This window comes from Cucurbita maxima, unplaced genomic scaffold, assembly GCF_002738345.1.
Source record: "Cucurbita maxima cultivar Rimu unplaced genomic scaffold, Cmax_1.0 Cma_Scf00024, whole genome shotgun sequence".
NCBI classification, from domain to species: Eukaryota; Viridiplantae; Streptophyta; class Magnoliopsida; order Cucurbitales; family Cucurbitaceae; genus Cucurbita; species Cucurbita maxima.
In genome coordinates, this window is record NW_019272040.1 from 676,921 (window position 1) to 692,963 (window position 16,043).

The 16,043-nt window shown below is 33.4% G+C and overlaps 4 protein-coding genes across 14 annotated transcripts in view; 3 read left to right on the forward strand and 1 right to left on the reverse strand.

Annotated features, from left to right (window-relative positions):
* The window catches only part of LOC111497871 (protein FRA10AC1), a 7,051-nt gene extending 3,049 nt beyond the window's left edge, over positions 1-4,002 (forward strand). The window contains exons 7-11 of one of the 2 annotated variants that reach the window (XM_023148871.1): positions 461-519; positions 1,533-1,600; positions 2,434-2,517; positions 2,594-2,652; positions 3,370-4,002. In XM_023148871.1, coding sequence (XP_023004639.1) covers positions 461-519; positions 1,533-1,600; positions 2,434-2,517; positions 2,594-2,652; positions 3,370-3,455 — 356 coding nt within the window. In that variant the 3' untranslated portion in view covers positions 3,456-4,002. Of the gene's footprint in view, positions 1-460; positions 520-1,532; positions 1,601-2,433; positions 2,518-2,593; positions 2,697-2,806; positions 3,025-3,369 lie in introns of those variants that run through there. The other variant, XM_023148870.1, reaches the window with a different exon arrangement.
* A 2,821-nt stretch (positions 4,003-6,823) lies between these two features.
* LOC111497856 (nuclear transcription factor Y subunit A-4-like) lies at positions 6,824-9,938 on the forward strand. Of its 4 annotated transcripts, none has more exons than XM_023148843.1 (6): positions 6,824-6,930; positions 7,801-8,014; positions 8,085-8,200; positions 8,386-8,457; positions 8,784-8,945; positions 9,118-9,938. In XM_023148843.1, exons 2-6 carry the CDS (start codon positions 7,816-7,818, stop codon positions 9,466-9,468), a joined length of 900 nt encoding a protein of 299 aa, XP_023004611.1. In that variant the 5' UTR covers positions 6,824-6,930; positions 7,801-7,815; the 3' UTR covers positions 9,469-9,938. The 4 variants fall into 4 exon arrangements, with proteins under 4 accessions (XP_023004611.1, XP_023004608.1, XP_023004609.1 ...); XM_023148840.1 differs by having other exon boundaries at positions 6,824-6,925; positions 7,328-8,014; XM_023148841.1 differs by having other exon boundaries at positions 6,824-6,925.
* Positions 9,939-12,182: 2,244 nt separating this feature from the next.
* On the forward strand, positions 12,183-14,653 carry LOC111497868 (probable cytokinin riboside 5'-monophosphate phosphoribohydrolase LOGL10). 6 transcript variants are annotated; one of them, XM_023148866.1, is made up of 7 exons: positions 12,190-12,715; positions 12,858-12,955; positions 13,028-13,058; positions 13,148-13,247; positions 13,343-13,413; positions 13,633-13,792; positions 13,859-14,653. In XM_023148866.1, exons 1-7 carry the CDS (start codon positions 12,581-12,583, stop codon positions 13,984-13,986), a joined length of 723 nt encoding a protein of 240 aa, XP_023004634.1. In that variant the 5' UTR covers positions 12,190-12,580; the 3' UTR covers positions 13,987-14,653. The 6 variants fall into 6 exon arrangements, with proteins under 6 accessions (XP_023004629.1, XP_023004630.1, XP_023004634.1 ...); XM_023148864.1 differs by having other exon boundaries at positions 12,198-12,715; positions 13,633-13,821; positions 13,896-14,653; XM_023148865.1 differs by having other exon boundaries at positions 12,237-12,715; positions 13,633-13,776; positions 13,896-14,653.
* Positions 14,654-15,091: 438 nt separating this feature from the next.
* Positions 15,092-16,043, reverse strand: part of LOC111497838 (actin-related protein 7-like) — a 6,703-nt gene continuing 5,751 nt past the window's right edge. For both annotated transcript variants that reach the window (XM_023148816.1, XM_023148815.1), the window contains 2 exons: positions 15,709-15,776; positions 15,092-15,564 (listed from right to left, as the gene is read on the reverse strand). In XM_023148816.1, coding sequence (XP_023004584.1) covers positions 15,412-15,564; positions 15,709-15,776 — 221 coding nt within the window. In that variant the 3' untranslated portion in view covers positions 15,092-15,411. The remainder of the gene's footprint in view (positions 15,565-15,708; positions 15,777-16,043) is intronic.

Consider the following 16,043-nt stretch of genomic DNA (forward strand, 5'->3'; position numbering starts at 1 on the left):
AAAAAAAAAAAAAAAAAAAAAAAAAAAAAAGAAGAAGAAAAATTATCCATTCTTTAGTAGTGTCTGCCCTCTTTTCATTCATCTATTAAAAACAAAAATAATAAAAAATAAAAAAAATTTAGTATGAATTTCCATTTTCCTACTTGTTGTAAGGTTGGTTGTCTCTTCATTTATTATTTACTCTAGTTTAAATTTCTGTTTCTCTGGCTAATGAGTTGGTGGTTAGTAGCCTTAAAAAATTATTCCACTTCTTTAAGTACCTTTTTGTTATTTTGGATATTGGAGCTACCTCCTCTTTTTTAAACGTGTATATAGAATTGTATAAGTTGCATTTTTTTCACAATTTATCCAAAGATATTTAATAGTCGAGAAGTACACAATTTTCTCTTGGCTGTAATCTTTATCTTTGTCCTTGGGCTTTGTGGTTGAGCTTTTTCTTGACCACTTTTTCTTCTGTCAGGGCAGTTCATATGCGGTAACAAGCATTGTGATGAGAAAGATGGTTTAGCAAGCTATGAGGTGAAATTAATTTACATCTAGATACTAAAACAAAATATAAAAAATGTTTTATCCAATTTATATCTAGATGCTAGCTTTAGCTAGTTTTATACTTCAGCATATCAGAAATGATAGAGATTTTTTTTTGGACAGTGATAAACTTGATAATATACAAATAGGAACATATTATTAGGAATTCTGGGACCAGAGGAGATATATAACAAGGATATAATAGTTCTTAAATTGGTACAATTGTTCAGCTGATTCTTGCACTGCCCATCACATCTCACGACTCTGTTGAATTGAAAATATTATTTTCTTAAGCGTAAACAGCTTAAGCTGTCAGGTGTAATTGCGATATGACATGGTGTCAAAGGAAGAAGTCTTGAATTGAATATATTGTCATTCTCAGTTGGTTAATAATCTATTTACTAGACTTTTTGATTCGAAATCAATATTCAAGGCCACGCAAGAAAGAGTGAATTGAAAAGATTAAGCTTAACATAGCGTAATAGTTTAAACTTTTTTTAGTCTGGTTTTGACTTGGCTAGATTAAGTGCAGTGCTTGATCAACATTCTGTTTGGGCATGTTTGTCCTTTCTTTTTCTGCAAACTTCGAATTACCAGATGAACTTACGTCTACATGGTCAGATCAATAATTCATCCGTTGTTTGACTGCAATTGTTTTTTCATGAGGCTAAAGATGGCCTATTTGGCTAGGAAAAGGACTTCAGAAAAAGAAAGAGACAGAGGCTTAAAATTTTCTTTTATAAATACAGGAACAATCATGAGATTGTAATGATGGAAATCCATGTGGTTGCAAGCTGTTAGTGCAAATGTTATTGGCATTGATGTATACTGGAAAATGCCAATTTTTTCTATTGCAATTTTATTCGTCATAATGATATCTCTAGTGAGCTGGGATATTCAAGTTTGAAATGGTTTCCTATTTGTTACGGAACTAAAATTTTAAATGACCCATGTTGGCTGCTTCTAGTTACTGCAAATCTTTTTACTTCTCTGTTATATTGCAGGTGAACTTTTCTTATTTTGAAGCAGGAGAAAACAAACAAGCCCTTGTAAAGCTGGTAACTTGTGAGAGGTAGGTGGCCCTTTTATATGCTAAGTTTCTCCATTCTATTTCTTTTTCCCATCGGCGACTGTGCTGTTTGTTTCAGCACTTCTATGATGTTGTATTCTTTTTAAAATTTTTATTCATTATGCAATCCATGGAAGCATTTAAAACTCCATTATATTATCAAATACTGTTTGTTCCTAAAATGTGATTTGATCTCATGGAATATCACTGTCTATTTTTAGCTGATTGAAGGATGCCTTTAGGTCATACTATAACATATTGGTATTGTTTTCACAATCAAGGGCCATATGTTTGGCCAAGAATTTCATTTATTCTTCTGTGGTGATTGAAGCCGAAAATTATACGAGTTACTTTAGCATTCATAGAGGTGCAAATGATGGAATGCTGAATTAAATAATTAATTGGAATCTGAATATATAATATCATTAAATGCAGTTCTATTAAGTCCATTTTGCATGATTTTGAATGTCATATAGCTATCTGCATTTATTTATACGTTTTATTTCTGCTTGGATATGGTTGAATTAGTTGCTATTTAGTTTCCATCATTCCATACTTCCATATCTTATATTTTCATCGATTGTGGTAATATGATGTTAAATGCTAAATATAAAGCAAACAACTATTTTCACTGTAGTAAATGTTTGTTTGGAATCTGAATTTAAAAAAAAAAATGATTTGTCAAATTGAATCTAACAATTTTCTCACCAAGCTCCCTGTTGACCAAAACCATCGTCTTCGATTCAATTTTTCTATTTTCATATTATCTCAAACTTATGTTTCTTTGTAAGATTCATTTACCAACGTTTTCTACCATCTTGGATAATTTGGAATAGATGCTCAAAGAAGCTTCACTACAAGAGAAATAAAGAAAAGGAGAAACTGGAAAGGATGGAGCAAGAAATGTCCAAAAGAAAGAGGTGCTACTCAAAATTGTAAGGTTGTAATTTTGTGATTATCAAGTTTTACAGAAGCTGACTTTATGTTGACTTCCAGGCCAAGTGATGACAGTTCAGATAGTGAGGATGCGGGGAGCAGAACAAGGAGGAGAAAAGGTCTGATGAAGTGCCTTTTTACACCATTACGCATGAGAGTTTTTTTTTACTATGTACTTAATGGTCATAAAGTGAAAGTTATATTATAGTTGCTACACAATAACTTTATGCTTATATTTGCTTTTGCTTCTTCGGTTAAGTTAAAGTGGTTGCGTTTGAAGAACTTAAAAATATCGTGCCCCTTAGAGCGTTTGTTAAATTATAGAGGGAGACCATTTACTAGGCTTGGTGCCATGCTGTCAGATTCATTTGATAGTGTGAAAAGTTGGGTCTGTAATTGAAATCAGAGAACCACTTCGATAATTTGTAGTATAAGGAAATATAGAAAGATACCCCAAGTAGTTAAGATGACTCTGAAACCTCTCTCACCGACATACTCGAGCATCCTTAGCTAATGACTTGCACTGTCAATAATTTCATTTCTTTCCTATCAAAATAGACTAGAAACTATTGGCTAGATTGGGCAGAGGATCTTGTGGCTGAATATCAATAAAGCTTTTATTTAGAATGAACAGAAATGCTAGAAATTTTCAGTACGAAGAAAGAAGGCCAGAAGCATTGTTAGACATTTCCATCTTTTTACAATATAGTTTAAACATTCATGGGTTCTCCGTCTTGTGTAACATTTTATATCATCGATAAAATTGTTTCCTGTCCACAATAAATGAATAAACCTAGGAATTTTTTGATGATTACCCTTTTGCCTTGTCTTTGCAGGAAAGAAGGCATCAACATCATCAAGGGATCCTAAAACTGATGATAAAGAGGACTTCGATGAATATCTGGAAGGAATGTTTCCATAATGTTGATGCCATTTTCCAAAATGTGGATGGATATGGACCTCAAGGCTACAGTTCCGGTCTCCACGACTATCATTCTCAGTTTTCCACTTCCCTGAAACCTTTTTGAAGACGACAAATGCCTGTGGTTGTACGTATGCACTTTTTTTCTGGCAATTTGTCTCTTAACTTGAAACATCATGTGTGTGTGTGTTCTAATAATGGTTTAATTGCAGTCCTGTCATGGTCTATATAACTTGTTCTGTTAATGAGCTGTGAAGCATGTATTTTTGCCCAAAGCCACTAGTATAGAAAGGCTCATACTTTCCCTTGGGAATGAAATGGAAAAACCAACCCCACCCGAATCAAACCGATAAAATGAACATTTGTTGGTCGATTTGGTCTCCCATCTATTCAATGTTCATGCTCTGCCCCCCTTTTGACCATCGTCTCCCTCACTATCACCAACAACCCTTTTCGTTTTGATTGGATTGACCTTTGTTAGCTTCCTCGGATGAACTTCATGAGTGATTGAGATTGCTTACTCCTAAGAGGACTTTTGATGAGGATATGTCCAATTGTCTGGTTAGTGAGTGGTGGGTGGATGTTAGAACTTCACATCCAGTTAAGCCATTTTTAATTGATAAGGGTATATTTTGTCTGCATTTTTGTTTTTTTAATGAAAATTTATAGGATGTTGTTTTGAACTTTTTTTAATTATTTTTAATATGAATAGAAATAAATGCTATTTAGGGGTCTGACTTTCGTAATTTTAACTTAAATTTGGTTCTCTGAATCCATATAATAAATATGACTTAAAAAAACAGAGAAATTTAAATTTCAAATAGAATCAGTCAAGTTTAAGATTGATAAAGACAATTTAGAAAACCAAAATATGTCATAGTTTTAGAATGGCTATAAGGGAGTTTTAAAGGGTTCTTGTTAATATGGCTATAGGGGTTTTAAAGGGTTCTTGTTAATAGAAATGTCAAATTTTCATCATTATAAAAATATTTATAAAGTTAAATTTATAAATATATTTAACTTAACAAATAAGTATGTATATTTTTTTTAAATAAGTTTATTTATTTTTGTAAGGAAATATTAATAAGGTCCACATATTGATAGGTCATTTTTAGTTTTTATTTATTATTATTTTTTTAATTTTCTATGATAGACTATACATGTTGATTAACTCTGATATTTGAAAATATAAGTCAATAAAAATTTAAATCGTTATAATATGTTTAAATAACAAAAGGGTACTTTTTTTTTCAAAGTAATTTCCAATTTGTCTGTAATTTTTTTTGAATCTTTCAATTAAACCCTTTTACTAAAAAAAAAAAAGGTTAAAATTTGATTTTTTAAAAAAAAGAAAGTTGTGGATTATTAAATTATATTTTATTAATAAATTTGTTTGTGGATGTGTGATGTCACCTTGAAACATAGCTACGTCTTAAAAATATTGAATAAATTTCATCTGAATTTTTTTAAAAATGTTTCAATTCAAATCCAAGTTCAGAAGTCCATGCATACGCACAAACGCCACGTTCACCTCATCCACTAAGTTCATGAAACGTGGCGTTATCTCAGGCACTAATCTTTCTTACGTGCCGCTCATGCATTCGGTGGCACGAAATTTGCGTGCTGCCTGCCATAATAGCACAAACGACTTGTTACCATCATTTAACGGTTCAGTACGGTACTGTTATCACGGCGTTATGAAATTGAGTTCTAGTGTAATTGTCAGAGGTGGATCTCTGACCTCTCTAATTGTGAAACGTAACGGCCTTCAATCGAATCGTACAGCTGTCAATTTCTCACATTTTCCAATAATTATTATCTGCATTTTAAAAAATATATTATTATTATTATTATTATTATTTTATTTTTTTATCTTTTGGGAATGTCCAAAAGCTTGGGGTCCCAAACTCACTTCTTGATTTCCTTTTTTGTATGGATTGAATTATAGTTTTTTTTAATATGAACGAAATTACAAAATTGCCCTTGTTAGCATTATCAATTTTATTTTTAGATTTAATATTCTCCATGACCAATTCTTTTTTTCTACCTTATTATTTATTATTATTATTATTATTATTAAATGTCCAATAGACAAATAATGATTGATGTTGAAAGCTCGTTTAAAAAACATATAGTTCATGGACAATCCTTATATTTTTAAAATAATTGATTATTTCTCATTTCATCGAATCTGTTTATATTTTTATTTTAAATAAAAAATATCAAATTGCAAACAAAAAATTCAATTGGACCAAGTGTATTATTCTACCTTATTATAATTATAAAAAAAAGGATTAAATAAATCATAATAAAAGGAATTAATTTTTAAAAAAAACCATTTGAGTATGGATGAAGAGGGGAAAAAAAGGCCCAAAGTAATGGAAAGGTTTGTTTTGTCAATTGATATTTATTTATTTATTATATTTAAAAATATTTAAAAATTAATTATTTATTTTTGTGCGCTTGTCTAAAATAAGAAGGTTAAAATGGTCAACTCAGGCAGCATCTTTATCCCTTTCTTCCTTAAAAGGAGACAATTGGATAACAAGTTGTGTCCTTTGCGTGTATCAATCATTAAATTTTCACCCTATATATAATATTAATTCAACCGGATAACATCTCAAGATTATTATAAAATTAATTAAAATTAAAATTAATTGTTTATTTATTTACACAATTTTACCACTTAAAGATAATATTTTGAAAGAATTTTCTTTTTACCTTCTTACAAAATAAACACCAAAAATTTATAATAACTTGTGGAAGAGTTGTAAATATTAAACCGTTAGAGATGAAAGTCTCACATCGGCTAATAATGATTATAGATTTATAATAAAAAAATACTATATTCATTGGTACGAGGCCTTTCGGGAAACTTCAAAGCAAAGTCATGAGAGTTTATACTCGACAATATCATACCATTGACTATTGTGGAGAGCCATGAGAACTATTTTTTTCAAAATTTTAAAATAAAAAAATTTAATAATCGGCCTTTAAAAATAAAACTATAAAATATATAAAAATTACATTTTTAACCTTTTAGCTTGACTCAAAATTACCGGAAAAATATTTCGATAATATAAGCATAAAAGTTGAAAATGAAAATGAAAAAGAAAAAAAATTAGATAAAAATTATTTGAATATTTATTATTTAATAATATAAAGCTGCGATATTAGACGGCTGTTGGTTGTTGGAATTTAGGGAGGCAAAGTAATAAATTAAGCGTATAAACTACCATTTATTTATTTATTTATGTGTTTTTTAATTAATAATTTAATAATTTAGTTTTTAATTTTTAATTTTTAATTTTGTCCCTCTCCGTTTTAATTTCCTTCTCTCTGTTACCTTCCACTGCCACTGCGCGCAGAGAGGGGAGAGAGAGAGAGTAATGGAGCTGAGCTAGAAAACCAGAGCGACTTGCGAAGCTAAAGCTTTTCTAGGGTTCGATCGTCTGTTTCACATCACAGTTGTAAGTTATTTTCCTGCAATTTGCTTTCACTTGTCACTGATTTCGCTCCTTACAATCGGAATTTTGATCGGAGTTTGATTTCCTTAAGGCTCCATTTCTCTCGAGAAATTTGTGCTTGTTTTTCATCTACAAGCGACGGAATCATGATTTTTATGGAAAACACTAGGAATTTTGAGTTTATGAATGAGTAGAACAGAGAAATACTGTTTGTTTGTTAGTTTTTTTTTTCCCCTAATTTTTTTCTTAACTTTTAGTTCATTTGCTGCATGATTTTCGGCAACCAGAGAAATATATCTATAGAGCCTCTGTTTTGGATCTATGGAAATTGCTGAGATTGAAGTTTGTGTAGTCTGTTTTGGATGTATATCTCATGATATCTTGAAGCCCTGTAATGTTTTGTAGATGAGTTATATGGATCTCTGATGAGTTTCTGTCCCCATTGAATGATCATCCGGCATTCTGGAGCTCTTCAATGATTTTGAGACGTGAGGAATTTCCGGGTTGCTTAGGGTTATAGAACTGGGTAAGTGTGAGATCACGCATCCGTTGGGGGAAGAGAACGAAACATTCTTTTTAAGGGTGTGTAAACCTCTTTGTATAGATGCATTTTAAAAACCTTGAAGGGAAGCTCAAAAGGAAAATCCAAAGAAATAATATCTGCTAGCGGTGGGCTTGGACTGTTACAATAAGATCGTGTCCTCCCTGTTGTTCATGTGCTTGAATCTTCAGATGAATAATAATTTAACCCCTCGACTTACTTTGGAGAAGGCTTGGACTTTTTTTAGAGCAGCCCCAAACCATGGAATCCGGTGTGGTATAAGTAGAAGTGATTTATATTGTTTTTGTTTCTAATGTTCTTCCTTTTGGGGTGGCAGAACAAGTTTCAAACAATGCCCTCAAAACCAGGAATTGTAGAACAAGAAGTTGTTGATGGGGCAAAGTATTTGCTGCAATCAACCAAATACTCTGAGCCTTGGTGGCATGGCGTTGGGAACAATACCATCACTGATGAAGATGCTACCAAAACATCTTCTGCTGAATATCTGGACGTTACTGTTACCAGTGCAGCTATGCTTTCACAAGCAAATGGTATTAGTTAATTTAATATGCTTCCTATGAACACAATTTAAGTAAGATATTGAAACTTTTCTTGGATCAGATGAAAATACTGGGAAAGAAGTTCAGCATCTCAAGTACATTCCATTTTCGACATCCCCACCCGTGGGCGAACGCCTAGATCCAAATTCCCAGATGGAACTTATTGGCCACTCGATTGTAAGAACGAACTGTCTATCTTTCTCTCTGAAATCAATGTATATGAGTAGGTGCCTAAGTTCTTCATTCGTCTGCAATGACTAATGATATATTTCTTCCCTCGAAGAAATAGATATTTGGGAATTTTAGACTTTGTTTTTGTCTTTACTGGATTTCAAAAGAACTTCAAGGATCTCCATTTGCAGGTTTTGACATCATATCCTTTTTCAGATGCACAATGTTGTCAAATGCTGACTTCATATGGACCACAAACAACGGTATGCTCTGATCTCTGGTACAGTTTCTTTTGCTAATTCATATGATCATTTGCCTTGCATAGAAACGAAAGGCATCCTACCAGGGTACTCATCTGTGTTTATTATGTATTGTTGAAATTTATTCGGTATGAACAGACGCTAAATGCGTACTTCTTAGGCCCATCATATATCCTTGTCATGTTTGTTTCTTGCAATTCTTATGATATATTGTTTAACTCTGAGTTTTACTGAACAAGAATGCATATAAGAATGGGGGATCCTTTTGTATAGATCCTACTTGCTGATTGGCTGTTCAAGGATTATGATTATACTTGATTTCCCTGCAGTTACCTCATTTTTATGGACTTCACCATGCTAGGATGCCATTACCCCTTGAAATGGAAGCAGAGCCTGTTTATGTGAACGCAAAGCAGTATCATGGTATCCTGAGGAGAAGACAGTCGCGTGCCAAAGCTGAGCTTGAGAAGAAAGTGATAAAAAGTAGAAAGGTATAGCAGCTAACTTGTTTCATTCAAGGACTAAGCGGACCAAAAATGAACACTTTAGTTATTGAAAGAAACTTTTGCTAGAAGTTGTCTTTCTGTTCTTATCGATATTACAATTGATCATAGTTGTATCCCATAATTTCGTTTTCTGGATACTCTTTTCCATTTTGTGCAGCCATATCTTCATGAATCCAGACATCTCCATGCTATGAGACGAGCAAGAGGCAGCGGAGGACGTTTCCTGAATACCAAAAAGCCGAACAGTGTTATTTCCAATAAAACTATGGAGGAAGACATCAATTCTGGTATCAACCATGTATCAGAACCTGTCAGTGAGAGTGGATCAAATTACATGGTGGCTAATGAAAATGGAATGAAGGATACACTTGATGGTCAACAAAAGGAGGACAAAGAGTTCATGCCTCAAAATATGCAGATAACACACGCTTTCTTCAATGGTGGAAAGTCGAATGGCCAGGTTTATCCACATACAATTCAAAACTTGCTGATGAAAGCATGCAGGTGAATGCGGCTCCACAGAGGGCCGTCCCCATCAAGTGAAAGTTTCTTGATGGGAATGGGGCTTCCTTCTCCAACGCTGTTTAACCAGTTTCACTGCAAAAAACTCGAGATTCAGTAAGATCGTTGAAGATCGTTGATTCTTTTAAGGCTGTGTTTCTGGTTGCACAAGTTGGTGAATTTACCCCCTTCTCTGCTGGGAAGAACACCGCTTTTGGCTGTGTTTCTCAGGCAATTCATTCTTGGCTTTAGTTGAAGGAGGATGAAGAAATGCAGTGCACCAAAAATGTGGTACTTTCGCTCTGCTATTTCCTTTCTCTTTACCTTTTCTATTTCCTATGTAATTCTAATTCTGAATTGTGTCTCTGAAACACAAAGATTTGATGTGTGCAGACTCGTAATTTATTTTAGACGCAGTTATGTGCTGTGTATGTATTCAACTTTGTGTGCTTGTTTTCAGATGATATTCATTTTCAAGTGTGTGCATACATTAAATTATACATAACAAAAACATATAAAGTTAAAAGACATTATTTATATAATCATATCATTAAACTCGTATTTGTTCACAGCTCAAGCCTATCGCTAGAAGATAGTCTTCTTTGAACTTTCTCTTTCGGGCTTCCCCTCAAGGTTTAAAAAAACTCTCCAACCGATGTGGGATCTCACAATTAATCTTCCTTGGAGGCCTAGCATCTTCGTTGGCACACCACTCGATGTCTGACTCTCATACTATTTGTAACATTCCAAACCCATTACTAACAAATAGTCCTCTTTAGAGCAGGGCTTCCTCTTAAGGTCTTAAAACAGGTATGTGAGTAAAAAGTTTCCACACCCTTATAAGTAATGTTTCATTATCATCTCCAATCGACGTAAGATTCCATGCTAAAAAAAACTAAATAAATAATTTCCGTAAAATACCAGTCTCTTCAAAGCCCATAACTCATTTTACAGAAATTGCTTGTAATGGGCTCGTATGGCCCATATAATAATGGTTAGAATGGACCAACCCCAAAAGAATTCAGCTTCCCAAGAATAAAACGTGTTAATTTTCTGATGGAACAGAAAGGTGGATCATGGAAATCAATACCTTTCAACTGTGTTTTTTTTTTTTTTAATTATAATAAAGGGCACTCACCCTATTTTTTTTTTTTTTTAACATTTTTTAAATCTTATATTCTACCAAAAGTTCTAAAATTTTAAAAAAATGGCATGTCCAAATTCTTTTAAATTAATTAAAAATTCTAAAATTATCAGATTTTATTAATAAAAAATTTAGTACCAAAAAGAAATAAATATATCCATATTTATTTTTATTCTTAATAGAAGGAGCTTGATTTTGTATTGTTTTCACAAGCTTTAACAAGAAAAGCAATTCATTGACTCTGACCTTTTTTTGGTTAATTGCAGCTTTAATAAGATTATGACATCCTTTGCTTTGGGTGGTGGCCAATTGCGCATATTAAATCTGCAAAAGAAAGGAAAAAACATGATGAAGCAATATCTAAATGGATATAACTTTGCCTTCTCTGTCTCTCTCTAATAAGAAAAGGATGGATGGGATGAGAGAAGAATCTAAATATGGGTCCTCAGAACATGCTCTCAAGATCCCAATTTCATTAGGATGATGATAATTTAAGCATACATCAGACCCATCTTTAATTCTTTAATCAAGGCTTTTCTTATGATGAAAGAAAGCAACACTTGGAACAAATAACAGTAAAAACTGTTATAATTCTCTGCACTTTTACCCCTTCAAAACCCAACAAATAGAGGGTTGGAATTCTGGGGGTTTTCATTTCAACCATCTAATATCCTTCTGCTTATTACAAAACTCATTCTGATGGAGACACAGATCAAGAGACTGCAAATTGATATATATTTAGAGTTAGAATCAAAAGCAAGGGGGAGAAAGAGACTTAACCATGTGATGCTGATGGCGTCTAACATATGGGGCAGATCAATCAGTAACCTGAAAAAATATTTGCAGTTGAATTCAAAAGAGAGAGAAAGAGAGAGACAACCACATGTTTTTGGTTGGCCTAGTAGTTTTCTCTCAATACTTTTAGCCATATTGAGTTCCATAATCATCTCTTTCTCTCTCACTGATCTTTTTCAATTGCAAATGGTTGTAAAAGGTCTAGAACCACTGCAAGATAACAAGAAATTAGAAAGAAAGCTGCTAACAAGACAACAAGCCAAATATTATTGAGAGCTTTGTGATTGAAGGGTCAAATTAATGAACCATAAAACAAGAATATTAGTCTGTGTCAAATACATAGGGAAGATCAAAAGAGAATCTCCAACAAATATTGAAAGTTTTATCGGACTCTATGTTGCTGCAAAACAAATTGATAAATCAAATAGTCTAACCTAGCAATGTTGCTAATGGTCCATCAGAAACTTGCCACATTATTTATTTTCATAGGTCTTAACAACCATTCATAATATATTAATGTTCAGTTGGTCACCCGATGAACATTTATGAATATTAGGTGAAATGACATAGTGCAAAGAAGTGTGAACTCCCCTTTTAATCTTTAACATAATCAATTGATTCAAAATGTCAGTTCAACCAAGATATAGACAATAATAAATAGACAAAAAAAGGCTTAGACCTCTAATATATATATTAAAAAAAAAAGATGAATCCATTGCATCATAAATGAATGATTCTCCCTTGACTTTAATCTCTATTTATGATTATCATTGGTTTGATACTTTCCTTTGTGAAAATAAATGCAAAAGCTCCGAGGATTCCACAGAGCTATATATAAAGCTAAGGTTAGAGAGTGGATGATTAAGTTGAGGCCCATCATGTACTAAGAGGGGAAGGGATGCAGGACAACAAAATGATAAAAGCCAAGTTGTTAGTCAGAGACAGATGAACAGAAAAGGAAAGAGAATGGGTTCAAGTTTATTGCCATGAATTCCACAAGAATTCAAAGAGTGGGTCGCGTCTTGTTGGTGTCGAGACGATAAAAGGATGAGAAGATAGAGATCTCGTTAAAGCAGACGAGATTTTGTCTGACAGAAAGAAATAGCTAACTCACAAAATCAAAGGTTGTTGTCTCCTAATTCCTCTCAACTCTGTGTGTGTGTGTGTGTGTGTGTGAAGAATGGAGGGAACAGATTTATCTTCGACAACTGAACAGAAATTGGGAAGATTCAAAAGGGTGTGTGTATTCTGTGGCAGCAAAGCTGGATACAAGTCTACATATGCTGAAGCCACCATTGAACTTGGTAAAATACTGGTAATTTCTACATCAATCAATGGACTATACTATAATTACAAGTATTTATTCTATATTTTTTGCTCTTCTCGTTCTTCTTCAAGTTGTATGTAATGTTTTCCCACAAAAGTTGAAAGTCCTAATCTTTTCTTGGTTGTATCAGGTTCAGAGAAAAATAGACTTGGTTTATGGGGGAGGAAGTGTGGGCCTAATGGGTTTGATCTCTCAAACTGTGTTCTCTGGAGGCTGCCATGTACTTGGGTATGTTTTCATACAAATTTACATTTCTGTTTACCATGTTGCTAATTTTGTTGTTTCATTCATGATGTACAGAGTGATTCCCAAGGCACTTCAGATTCATGAGGTACCTTTTCTGCAAGTTTCCTTCCTAGGTCTTTTGGAATGTAAGCTGTTTTCTTTTTCTTTGTTAAATTAATGAAACCCCACTTGTAGATATCAGGAGAGACTGTCGGAGAAGTGAAAACAGTAGCAGATATGCACCAAAGGAAGTCAGAAATGGCAAAACATGCTGATGCATTTGTAGCTCTTCCAGGTTATTATAACAAATATAGACTGTGTGTGTATTTGCCCTGAAAATGGCTTGTTTCATTTACTTAACTGGCAGAAACTTAAAATCCGTTGAATTAGGTGGCTATGGAACCATGGAAGAATTGCTAGAGATGATAACTTGGGCTCAGCTAGGAATTCATGACAAGCCAGTAAGATATGGATTTTTATTGACAACTTTCTGGAAAAAAGAGTAAAGAATACGACAAAGATGGTTTTTCAGATCTCCATTCTTTACTTCCTTGGTTCATTCACAATTCCAACAGTGTTCTTGAGAACAACTAATAACAAAAAAACAAGAAACAGAGATGTGATTGGAGTGGTTTATTGTTATCTTGCCCTTTTATTGGTTTTGAAAAATGTGTTATCAGGTAGGATTGCTAAATGTAGATGGGTACTACGACAGCTTGCTTGCCTTATTCGACAAAGGAGTAGAGGAAGGTTTCATAGACAATGCAGCCAGGAAAATAGTGGTAATAGCAAACACAGCAGAGGAACTAATACAGACAATGGAGGTAGGAAGGGGAGAAGGTGCTCTATTAGAGGTTGCTGAATTATTGGTGGGAAACAGATTTTTGTCCGAAAAGGCACGAAAAGAAAGGATTACTCATTGTATTTTGGCTATGTTTTGCAGGAGTATGTGGCTGTCCATGACAAGGTTGCACCCAGACAAAGATGGGAAGTGGACCAATAATCAGAGTCTACTCAAAGTGGGCAATCCTTGAGATCTTAGATCTCAATCACCATCGAGCAAGCCATTTGTATAAATATCTGGGGTTGTGTGCTCAAATTTGATCAAGGGGATTACCAAAAGATAGACCAGATCTCTCTATCTCTCTCTCAAGATCCTCAATCTTGATCAATTATTTGTACATCCTTAAAGATGACCTGTATTAAATTCCACTAAGAATCAATGGAATAGTAAGATCTTTCTCTCTCATCAGGCCATTGACTAACTTAAAAAAGGCAAGGGAAAACAAGTTATACATGGTTAATGGTACAAAATAGGTGTCCAAAAGGCAATGAAAGAGAAGAAGACATTTTGGAGGGTAGGGATGCAAGGAGAAGAGACCCTCCAACTTGACCATTGTACCAATGGTGCAGCAAAGTTCATTATTACATTGTGATGTGTGGATAGCAGTATTTTGGATTTTGGGTCTTTATTCACTGAGCTGGGACCCTCCCTGCAGAGTGACCCATTTGTTTCCTAGTGGCTTCTTTTCTCTTCTCTTCTCCTCAATTTCTTTCCATTAATATGTTTATCAGACAATCTTTTCCTTCTCGTTAGTGCTGTCAAAAACACATTATGTTCCAGAATTTATTATAAATGCAGGCTGAAGAATGTAATAAGAGTTTGTTCACTATCAGTTCTTGAAGGAAATTTCTAAACCCAACCTCCCACCGAGTGGGGTCCCAAGGCAATAATTATCTCTGTTTTTCGTATTAAATGTTTAAGAATTGATTAACTCCTTTGTAACAATTACGAAGGAGAAAGAGAGAGAATATTCCTATAGTGGGCAAGAATACTTTGACAAGGCCTTGCCTAGGTACGACCACAGGAAGGAAAACTAGTTTACTAGAGAAAATTACTCATCTCATAAGCAATTTGATCTGAATAATTGTACTCTTAACAATAAGATTTTTCTATTACAGCATACAAATACTAAACTAAAAAGATATATAAAACAATTAAAATTACTCTGATGTTACATAATCGATAGGATACATATCTTATATCCACCAGCTGTTGTCAACCGCTGAAGAAGTCTCCATATCTTCGATAACGCTGCTTGTTCAAAATGAAATATTGAGCCGAGTTGACAAAACCAATGATCAAAAGTCAAAAACATGTGGTCTTAATTCTTCAATATTAATTCACTTGAGTTCTAAGTGAAGGATCCAAAATCCAATCCCTAGCATGACATTGTTAAAGATGACTTACATTGATAGGATTCAATTCTATTATCCTATTATGTCACATAACTAATGGGTGTGATGACTCTTTAACATTTAGACTAAATACAGATCCACACTTGTACAACTATCAAACCTCATAGCGCAGAACTAGTTTCCTACCACTATACATCTATGTAATATTCTAAAAGTAGGAAGAGAAACAAATACTGAAAGATTTGTATTAGAGAGCGTCATTAGAAGCATTTCCGATGAACGATTGAAGGCCCATTTTCATCATAGTCTGCCTTAGTTATATGCTGATTTTGGGGGAAGACAACCTTGGCAAGAATAGCGCCTCCAATCCATGCTGAATACAAGGATAAATTCTCTGGCATGTATTCTGGAGCCTACAAAAAGAAAAGGATATTATCCCCTCATCAATCCAAGCAAACATGTCGAGTTCCTTACAGCAAAGACAACGAACACAAATTCAGATTGTTGAGTGAAACAATCTCAAAATCAGTTCCTTATGTTTTGTAAGGATATATTACCTTCACAAGAGCAGGACGAACAGCAGATGAACAGAGACCTGCTTCTTTCTGAAATCTTTCTTCAAAGCCTGCAAATGTAACAAATTACCAACTGTACAATGATATACAGAAATAGCTTTCTTCAATAATCAAAAAAATCAAACACACAGCATGAACAGAGTTGCGTGCCCTTTCAAAGTAATGGTAAATTGTAAACATAATAAAAATATCAGCAGCTCAAGAAAAAAAAAAAAAAAAACAGAAAATTCTACATCCTTAATTTCATTAGCTTCGTTCAGTTTTTTTTTTTTTTTTTTTTTTTTTTTTTTTTTTTTTTTTTTTTTTTTTTTTTTTTT

Bases quoted from the DNA above. Each gene is read 5' to 3' on its own strand.
- LOC111497868 (XM_023148861.1), top strand. From the start codon at position 12,581: ATGGAGGGAACAGATTTATCTTCGACAACTGAACAGAAATTGGGAAGA. The intron at 12,716-12,857 runs GTAATTTCTACA...TGGTTGTATCAG, and splicing joins TTGAACTTGGTAAAATACTG to GTTCAGAGAAAAATAGACTT. The intron at 13,248-13,342 runs GTTATTATAACA...CCGTTGAATTAG, and splicing joins TGCATTTGTAGCTCTTCCAG to GTGGCTATGGAACCATGGAA.
- LOC111497856 (XM_023148839.1), top strand. From the start codon at position 7,777: ATGTTCTTCCTTTTGGGGTGGCAGAACAAGTTTCAAACAATGCCCTCA. The intron at 8,015-8,084 runs GTATTAGTTAAT...TTCTTGGATCAG, and splicing joins TATGCTTTCACAAGCAAATG to ATGAAAATACTGGGAAAGAA. The intron at 8,946-9,117 runs GTATAGCAGCTA...CATTTTGTGCAG, and splicing joins AAGTGATAAAAAGTAGAAAG to CCATATCTTCATGAATCCAG.